Source organism: Leptodactylus fuscus, chromosome 4 (assembly GCF_031893055.1).
Source record: "Leptodactylus fuscus isolate aLepFus1 chromosome 4, aLepFus1.hap2, whole genome shotgun sequence".
Classification (NCBI taxonomy): Eukaryota; Metazoa; Chordata; class Amphibia; order Anura; family Leptodactylidae; genus Leptodactylus; species Leptodactylus fuscus.
The window spans coordinates 208,737,929-208,748,349 of NC_134268.1; the positions used below are offsets into that span (position 1 = coordinate 208,737,929).

The window sequence follows — 10,421 nt, forward strand, 5'->3', positions numbered from 1 at the left end:
TCTTCATTATCAAGTTTCATTTTTGGGTAAATATCTTCACGTTACCCTAAACAACCTCTGCTTTTGTTCTTTCAGATACGGAAAACTTAACGAAATGAAAACCGCCTTTCTGAGGAACCTGACAAGCTACGGCTACTCGTTCCTCTTATTACCTGCCTTCTCCTACAGCAGTAACACGGCCATCTCTTTTGAGGTTCATCATTTGCTGAAGAAATACCAGGCGAAGCAGAGAGCTATTTTTTTCCATCCCAATTATCTTAAAAGCCTGGCTCAGTTTTGGAGGGGGAGGGGGGTGAGGGCCTACCGGCTCTCCACTGGATTCATGATAACCAGCGCCGCCATAGAACTCTGCGAGGACGTCAAACTCTACGGATTCTGGCCTTTCTCCAAGAACCTGAACGGGAAACCAATTAGCCATCACTACTATGACAACCAGCTGCCAAAGCCCGGCTTTCATGCAATGCCCAAAGAATTTTATCAAGTCCTGCAACTCCATTACAAAGGGGTACTCAAACTACAGATAGGAGCGTGCCAGAAGAGGTGAACAATGCTCACGTATCACGCTGCCTGGATACGCCATTAAAATACTGAAATGCGGATTTCACATGACGCGCCCCACTGGGAATAAAAGGAGATGCTTTAATGAGGTCACATAAGGTTGCCCGCACGGAGCGGCGCGGGCTCAGCGTCATGTTACGGAAGTGGCAACTTTTTTTTTTAACCGCATGCAAGGAAGAACTGACGGAGGCAAAAAACTAAAAGTTTGATTGAAATCACTGTATTTTGTATGTACAATTATTTATTTTTTTTGCTGTTTTTCAATGAATGTGTCAGGGGTTGGAAGCGTTGGTTTGCCGGATTACAGGCACTTGTCAGATTATGGATAGCCGGTAGAGATGAGCGAACACTGTTTGGATCAGCTGATTCGAACAGCACGCACCCATAGAAATGAATGGAAGCACCTGTGACGCCGGCCGCCGGCAAAGTCAGTGTCACAAGCGCTTCCATTCATTTCTATGGGTGCGTGCTGTTCGAATCAGCTGATCCAAACAGTGTTCGCTCATCTCTAATAGCCGGCTGTGATTGACGGCACGTGGATGATATTCGTGGCCACCCGCACCTCCACGGGCCCATTCACTGTCCCCAGTGAACCCAGGCCACAAAACGGACAGGAATAGGACCTATACAACCAATACAAAATACCTCAAATCATCTAACATAGGAAGTCTCAAACTAAATAAAAACCAAAAAATATTGAGACAAACAAAAATACTAAAAAAAATTGAAAAATATTTTATGAATTATCAGCAAGAAACAAACAAACATACAAATGACACGGGGAGACAACAAAAGACGGTCTACCACATAGTGGGAAACTACCGTATATACTCGAGTATAAGCCGATCCGAATATAAGCAGAGGCCCTTAATTTTACCATAAAAAACTGGGAAAACTTATTGACTCGAGTATAAGCCGAGGGGGGGAAATGCAGCAGCTACTGGAAATTTCAAAAATTAAAATGGTTGGAGTTTTTGGGTGCAGTAGTTGCTGCACTTGGAATTCAGCCCGGCTGACTATAGGGGATCTGCAGTGCTCCTATTAACCCCTTCCCGACGGAACAGGAGCACTGCAGACATCCTATATTCAGTAGACCGGGCACTGTCAGACACAGGGAGACCTAATGTGTATGTGTCTCACAGTCATTCTCTACTTTTATATGTATTCTAGGGAAAGGAGGGATTTACAACTTTTATTTACTTTATTCTTTTATTATATTTTTTTAAAGCTTTTTTTTTTTTCACTATTTTATGGGAGATTCTATACATTGATATTGTGGCTAGTCATAGACCCCCCCCCCCCCATCCCAAAAAAAAAAAAAAAATTCTTTTTTTTTTTTTTTTTTGCTTGATTCGAGTATAAGCCGAGGGGGCTTTTTCAGCACAAAAACTGTGCTGAAAAATTAGGCTTATACTCCAGTATATACGGGTATATCCAAATATAGAAGTCAAGAAAAATCACATATAAATGAATAAACAACACATACCCAAAGTCATGTTGAAATATAAATGGTCACCAATCAGGGGGGGAAGAACCGCTGCGCATTTACAGTGAGACCAAGATTAGTACGCCTGACGCGCGTTTCGCCTGGATGGCTTCATCAAGAGGCGTCCTATTTCAACGTCACTTTGGGTATGTGTTGTTTATTCATTTATATGTGATTTTTGTGGTAAAATTAGGGGCCTCGGCTTATATTCGGGTCGGCTTATACTCGAGTATATACGGTAACATTCCCTCTATACATATGTTTGGTATCACCAGGGGGTATTTGGTATTAGTTTGCCACTATGTGGTAGACCGTCTTTTGTTGTCTCCCCATGTCATTTGTATGTTTTTTATTTTGCCGATAATTAAAATATTTTTCTATTTTTTTAGTATTTTTGTTTGTCTCAATATTTTTTGGTTAAGGAATAGGCCCTATCCTGAGTATTGCTCAAGGGCCCATGTTTGTATGGAGCCATAGAAATGAATGGGTCAGTGTGTTAGCTGTGACAATACACGGTCGTGTGCACGCGGCCTAACAATGGGCATTATGCAAGTTTTTTTCTATATACGGGGTAAATAGTTGTACATCTTAGTTATGAGCGGGGTATTCTCAGTATAGGCCTTTAAAGCATATTGGGTTCTATTCACACAGATGTCAAAAACAGTCTTTTTTTTTAATTGGCCAACACCCATTGGCAGTGGCGGATCCAGGGTTTGCGGGGCCCTGGGCATTTGACTATGACGGGGCCCTTGTTACTGGGGGCTCTCGTGCTTCTAACCTGTACCTCCCTACTTTTGAAGACTAGAAAGAAGGAATAAAATATGCAGCCCGCTGCTGCAAGTTTGGCTCCACCCACTTTTATGTTGACTCCGCCCATTCCCATTCATTTTTCATGTGCTCCCACACAGTATAATCCTCCTACAGTCACCCGTAAATTATATGTCCCCCCTCCATCTCTCCCCCAGTTTCATATACACCCTTCATCTGCCCCTAGTTTCATGTCCCCCTCTCCATCTCTGTCCCCAGTTTCATGCCATTCTCCCCCCTTCATCTGCCCCAGTGTCATGCCGTTCTCCCCCCTTCATCTGCCCCAGTTTCATGGGCCCCCTACATTATGTTCCACCTTAATGTTTAACACAAAAAAACCACTTACACTCACCTTCCATCGCTCCCCCGCCGCTCTCTTCACTCTCTCCCTCATACACATAGTTGTAGCATATGTTCTGTTTTTTCACGGTTCGGCCTATCAGGACCGTTTTCGCAGACCCAATTCAACAACCATGGAAGTGAAAAAAATGAACGCCGCTAAATCCAGCTGACTCTCACTTCACCCCTGACACATGCGATACAGTCTTTATTGCTGCTCAATTTTATGTTTTTTTTATTCTTAGTATCATATATTTTCATTTTTCAAGATTTTTTTTCAGTATAACTCAAGGGTACGAGATTTTACATGGCAGGTCTGTTCTCGAAAACCGGCCTATAACGTATACGGCCACCATTACATAGATCAGACGGTACATACCGTAATAAAAGGGGCTGTCCAGGATTAGAAAACATGACGTGACATCATGTCCATTGTTCACATGACCATACCGCAGCTCAGTCCCATTCATCTGGATGGGACTGAGCTGTAGCATTGCCATGATGTGATGTCTGCCATGTTTTCTAGTCCTTGGTATCCCCTTTAAGAAGATTTGGAATTTTGGATGCTAAGAAAGCTGCGTGACCCCAAAAAGCTGTAATGGTGTCCCTATTTGTTGTCACCCGGTGCCCCCAGAACATAGGCCTACATTACCTTGTGTTGTTTTTCTGTTTTTAATGTACAATATAGATTATTTCGCCTGCAAAAAATACCATAAGATGTTGATTTCAATATAATTTCTTTCTTAAAATAATTGAAGAAAATTTGGGATAAATTTAAGTGGTCCTTAAAGGGTTCATCCGAGCAATATATTACCAAAAAAACAATAGTCACTGACCCCTAGTTGCATCCGTTCCCGTGCTTCCCAGATCCCCCCGCTGATCTCTGCTTCCTGTTCCCACTTGACACACAGGAAGTGACCTCTCAGCCAATCACTGGCTGAGGCGGAGCTTCACTGTTACAAGTGATTGGGTGACGGGTCATTTCCTGTGTGTGAAGAGGGAACAGGAAGCAGAAAGATCAGGAGGGGATCTGGAAAGCAGGTTTATTGAGATGAGTATAACTTTTTATGTCTTTTTTAAATAAATATGAGCCTGTTATAAAAAAATAATCAGCCAGACCGCCCCTTTAAGGATATTGGATCCTTGTGATTGTTGGAATCACCTTCTGCTTTTTACATGGCTTATCATTTTATGACTATACGAATAGATATATTTATTTATTGAGGTGCCAAACAAGCTCAGGAACTCGAATGATGAAATTCACGACTGAAATTGTTTACATTTTTTATGCTTTTAAAGAGACGTGAACTGTATTTTTGTTAGCGAATGGACATGTAAATTGAAAAAAAAAAAAAATCAGAAATCCAAATTTGCGATGGACTGATATGGGACGACAAGGACTTGGTCTTTTATATACGGTAAACGCCTTATAGCTGTGTTGTATATAGAATTGTTTTATTAATATTCCTCTATTCAAAATGGCCAATGTACTAAGAAGTTCCGTAAGTGTCGTGTCGGTTGAAAGCAAATACAGTCGTAGACGCTTACATATCGTATACAGTATTATTGGAATTTTTTCTTTTCACATTGCATAGCAACCTGTAGACTTCCCCTTTCGGTGACCACCAGGGTTGAGCGATCGAGATCGGAAAAGATCAGATTCCGATTGGCAATGAAGTAAATTTCATCGGAATTTCGATCCCAGTCTTTTTTGGTAGGATCGAGGTCTCACGTTAGTTCCCACAATGCTTGGCTACTGGCCATTGGTTTGGTTGAGCGATCGGGAAAGATCGGATCCCGATCGGTGATCGAGTAAATTTCTCAATCGGGATCGGCTGGAAAATGATTGAAAATCAGATTTTAAAAATGATCCTGAAATCTCAAGATCGGCTCAACCCCAGTGACCACTAATACTTTACATAGCAAGTAGGGTTGAGCGATCGTGTTTGGAAAAGATCGGATTCCGATCGGCGATTGAGAAAATTTCACGATCGCCATCAGAATTCCGAACACGATCTTTTTGTGTGGGATCGAGATCGGTGATTTTTTTCCCACAATGCATTGCTTAGCCTTCACACTGAGTATACGCTGTATATTCAGTGTGAAGGCTCCGCTGCAGTTCCATAGGAATGAATGGAAGCAGCCGACACACAGCCTTAACCCCCTGCGCGCCGGCTGCCTCCATTCATTCGAATGGAAGGCTAAACTAAATCTCTAGCAGCGACTTACCTCTAGAGATGGCTGCTCCAGTGCCCTCCTTCTTCTTGCCTCGCTGCCCCGCCTCCCAGGTTAGTGTTTGAAGCGCTAGGTAGGCGGGGCTTGTGGCTTAGAGTGTGGGCGGGTACAGGGCGGAGAGACGTGACGTCTCCCCTCCCAGTACCCGCCCACACTCTCCTAACCCGCCCTCACTCTCCTAACCTGGCAGGGAGGGGGCAGCGAAGAGAGAAGAGCAGCGTGGAGCGGCAGTGAGGCGAAGAATGAAGGCACGGGGCACAGGACCAGCCATCTCTGGAGGTAAGTGGACACCAGGGGGTAGGATTGCTTTTAAAATCCGATCTCCGATTAATAAAAAAATCACATTGACTTGCATTGGGATCGGAATTGGGATCGAGATCGGGTTCGAATGAAAAATGATCGGAAATCGGATTTTAAAATCGATCCTGAAAAGTCAAGATCGGCTCAACCCTAATAGCAATGCGTATACAGTGGTGGTATTTGGATATTTACGTATACGCCAAAGGGACCAGGCTTGAAAAGAAGTGGGGTAAGAAAAAGTGCAATGAGGTGTTAGATTTGGGTTGGGTTCCTGGTTTGGGCCTTGGGTTGAGGAGAGTTGACTGTGGCGAGATAGCGCCCTGTTCCTCAGATGTTGACTTGGATGAGCCTGATTTCCAACCAAATACGAGCCTGGGGGAGGGGGGAACGACTTCATTGTGCCTCATAATTACATATCTAATAAGTAGAAAGGGACACGTTATATAAAAAATATGGAGCAAATCATGCCAAGAACAAGAGCAACCAATGAGAAGCCATTGTGTACCCATCCTGTGCCAGCTGGTTGTACTTCAGTGCCAACTCTACAGACAGATGGAATGCTGTCAGCGAATACGCTCGGAGGGTAGTTCCATGTTTATTAGATAAATTACTATAAATCTGTTTTATATTTACAGTGCACCAAAGAAAATTACATTTATGTTGTGTGTTATATTAACATACAGTTATCGAGTCAGACATCGAGAAGTTTGGTCTCCGACCTGGAGTTTTCCAGCCATTGCAGATCTACGGCCCCCAACAAGCCTTGCCCTGGAGTTACAGTTTTGCAGTGGCCGGAGAGTCACTGGTTGGTGGCCACCACGTAGCATATCTTTAGTCATGCCTGGACCTGACCTTATTTTGTACATTTCCAGCCTATGATTTGGCTATGACTGTATAGGATGGAAAATATGTAGAAAGAGATCGCAACCTGGGCGATATAAAGAAGCGTAAAATGTTGTGAAAAAGTAAAAAATCTGGTGTAATGGAGTTTAGTCTCATTGGGTACACTGAAGTGAACGCTTATAAATAAAGTTATTTGATTTGGAATTACACGTTTGTTGTATTTTTTTATTATCAAGTTTAAAGCTCCAAACCTGGAAATCTCACCTGATAAGAAGCTCGGACATGGTGCTGGTTTAGGGCACCCAGGTACCCCTTTAAACCATATTGGTCAACTCTCCAAAAACATCCATAAGGGTGCATTCACAAGGAGTAACGTAGCTCAAAATCTCACACGGCGTATATGTGCCAGGTCACGCGGTACGTTACTCCGTGTGAAGACTCCAAAAATGGCCAAGAATCCCAGACCTAACGTAATGCTCCAGAATCCAGGTGACATGGGTGACAAAAAAAGAGGCATGGGTACCATATTGTTGGCCCATGTCACAAAACGGTAGGTGTATCCAATCCCTTTTGGTAAAACTAACTCAGTCGCTCTAGGAAACCATTGCTTGCCTGTGGCTCCCAGTGAGCTACCCCTGGGCCCCAAGTGTTGGGACACTAACTGTGTAACCCCAAGTACACCTAGATATGAAAATACTCATAGATACATTAACAGTTAGGGACATACCTAAAGACTTGCTCAACATCTCCTCATGCCTACCAGCAGAAAAAGTAAGTGAACCTGTCCGACAATAAGATAAGATAAGAGATAAGATAAGATAATCCTTTAATAGTCCCACATTGGGGAAATTTCAGCGTGTTACAGCAGCATAGTAATACAGATACAGGATAATACAGAGTAATATATTACAGACGTAGACACAGATAAGCTGAGAAGAGAAGATATACTAGGAGTCCATGGCAGATAAGGAAAAACAGAAGAGAAAGAGGAAGACCTCATGGTCATCCTCATAATCATTAGTTCTCTGTGCGGAGTGATCTTCGTTTGGTCTGATGTAGATTATACAGCCTGGTCGCGGTTGGAAGGAAGGACTTGCGATAGCTCCTTCTCACACTTGGGGTGAAGCAGACGGTCACTTACAGTGCTGCCAAGTCCCATCAGGGTCCCATACATGGGGTGGGATTTGTTCTCCCGCATGGAGGTCACCACAGACAGTATCCTTCTGTCACCCACCACCTGTACTGGGTCCAAGGGGCTCCCCAGGACAGAGCTGGCCCTCCTGATCAGCCTGTCAAGTCTATTTCTGTCCCTGGTTGATATACTGCTTCCCCAGCAGGCCACACCAAAAAAAGGATGGCTGAGGCAACCACAGAGTTGAAGAAGGCCCTAAGAAGTGTCCCCCGGACTCCGAAGGCCCTCAGCCTCCTGAGCAGGTAGAGTCTGCTGTGGCCCTTTCTGTGCAGCACCTCCAGGTGATCAGCCCAGTCTAGTTTATTGTTGAGGAGCACGCCCAGGTACTTATAGGTCCTGACTATCTCAATACATGTTCCTTGGATCTCCACCGGGGTCGGAGCACCTCTCCGTTTACTAAAGTCCACCACCATCTCCTTGGTCTTCCCAGCATTAATCCTGAGCTGGTTCTGCTGGCACCATTCAACAAAATCCCGGTTTAAGTCTCTGTATTCCCTATCGTCGCCATCAGTGATCAGGCCGACTATAGCAGAGTCATCGGAGTACTTCTGTAAGTAACAGCTGGATGAGTTGTGCTTAAAGTCAGCAGTGTACAGTGTGAAGAGAAATGGGGCAAGAACTGTACCTTGTGGTGCCCCCGTACTACAGATCACAGTGTCAGACACGCAGCCCCGGGCTCCACATACTGAGGGCGGTTTGTCAGGTAGTCTAGGATCCAGTTGGACAGGTGATGGTCCACACCACCAAGGTTCAGCTTCTCCCTCAGTAGCTCTGGCTGAATGGTGTTGAAAGCACTGGAGAAATCAAAGAACATTATTCTCACAGTGTTCCCAGGTTGACTTGTCCAAGAGCTAATTGGTACAATGTATTTCAGTAACAGCGATAAGAAATGTGACCTTCATAGGTGTTTTGTTCATTAAATAAAGGCACACAAAACATGGTTATTGACAAATCTGATCTTCATATCAAGTATCAACCATGCCATGAGGCTAGCAACTTTCAGAAGACTTCAGAAGATATATCAAGCTGGTAAATGCCAAGTTTTATTAATAACCAATTGATGTAATTCTGTGCGGGATTTTTGCCAACTAGCCACTTTGTCTTAACCAGTGTATTAAGATACAGGGCTTCAGCAGATAACTCAATTCTTGCCCCAAGTGAAGCCTTGCAAGGACTCATACACACACATTAAAAAAAAAACACACATAGACATTTAAAAACATACGCCCTGATTCATAAAAGTAATTAATAAAGACTTCTCTAAAAGCTAATTTGCAAAATACGCTTCAATAAACGAGATGTGATTGGAAGCGTGGGTTTCATAGTGTTCTGTTCAGTGAATAAAGGCACACAAAGCCTGGTTACTGACAAGTCCATAAGATAACTCAATATGTGCTTCAATGAATCTATAAGATAACTCAATGTGCTTCAATGAACGAGATGGGATTGGAGGTGTGGGTTTCATAGTGCTTTGTGAATTGAATAAAGGCACACAAAGCCTGGTTACTGACAAATCCATTATACTCAAGATAGACCAAGCAACTTTCACAAGATGCATTATAGAGACAGATTAAACTGATGAAGGTCACAATAAGCCCCAATAGGACTCACACTCTAAATTCTTTATCAGTAGGTCTTTGGAGTGAGGGAGGAAACCAACCTGAGTATCACAAAAACATGGGGTGAACATGCAAATGTTGTCCTGGGCTGGATTTGAACCTGGGAAAGCAACAATGCTGAGCCACCATGCTGTCCATACAATTCTGTGGGGGGAGGTTGCAACCAATCACCTTGGCCAGGTGTATTAAGATACAGGGCTACATTTGATAGCACTTTGCTTGCCCCAGGGGAATCCTTGCTCACATACACATATTAGTGACTCATTCAAACACATCGCTATACACAAACATATAGAAACATACACAAAGATACATGTCCATAATACATATCCATTACCGCCACAGTAATATTTTTATCTCTAACTTCAGCCGCAATTTTTTTGTCATTTCTAGTGCAGGTTTACTAGCAAAAATGTCATAGAAATCTTGTCCTGCTCCGCGCCCTCCTCGCAACGCTGTGCCAATTTCGCACTTAAGTAAACATATTCCCTCAGGTCTTCTCTAGGAAAGTGGCAGACTCTAAATTATTTAATTCCAGCCTAGATACATCCAAAAAAGCCTCCAGAAGTTATTTGCAGTGTTTACATAGTGTAGAGTTTGATCTCCTTGGGAATACACGCGCGGTCCTTTACAAGTCAATCAGTGGTCCCTGGAGCCCGGCCAGGACAAGCACACAAGGTGACATCATTGTTGACTCAGCCCTATATACTGGCGGTACTGGGGGCAAATAAGAGCCCCGCGGGTGAAATTCTAGATGGGTCGTATAAATAACTTTAGGTTTTTCATGTTGCAGCCTCTCATGTTGGCGCTGGGTGGTTGTCTGGTCTATCATGGGAATGCGGTGTTGGTACGGGGGTATGGGCACTTTCTGGGTAAACACTAACAAGGTTATTTTTCCAGGCAAACCTCTTATTTGTGGAGCAGGAAGGAGACAAGCTCAGCATTCAGCGATACGAAGCCACCGGAGCTGGAATCGTAGTTGGATTGTAGGTAGGACATACACATGGGCCTTTGAGACCAGTGCTATAAATTACGTATAAGA

The 10,421-nt window shown here is 43.6% G+C and overlaps 1 protein-coding gene across 1 annotated transcript in view; it reads left to right on the plus strand.

Annotated features, from left to right (window-relative positions):
- The window catches only part of ST8SIA6 (ST8 alpha-N-acetyl-neuraminide alpha-2,8-sialyltransferase 6), a 71,740-nt gene extending 71,029 nt beyond the window's left edge, over positions 1-711 (plus strand). Inside the window, exon 8 of the mRNA XM_075271746.1 lies at positions 76-711. Coding sequence (XP_075127847.1) covers positions 76-544 — 469 coding nt within the window. The 3' untranslated portion in view covers positions 545-711. The remainder of the gene's footprint in view (positions 1-75) is intronic.
- Positions 712-10,421: the final 9,710 nt, after the last annotated feature.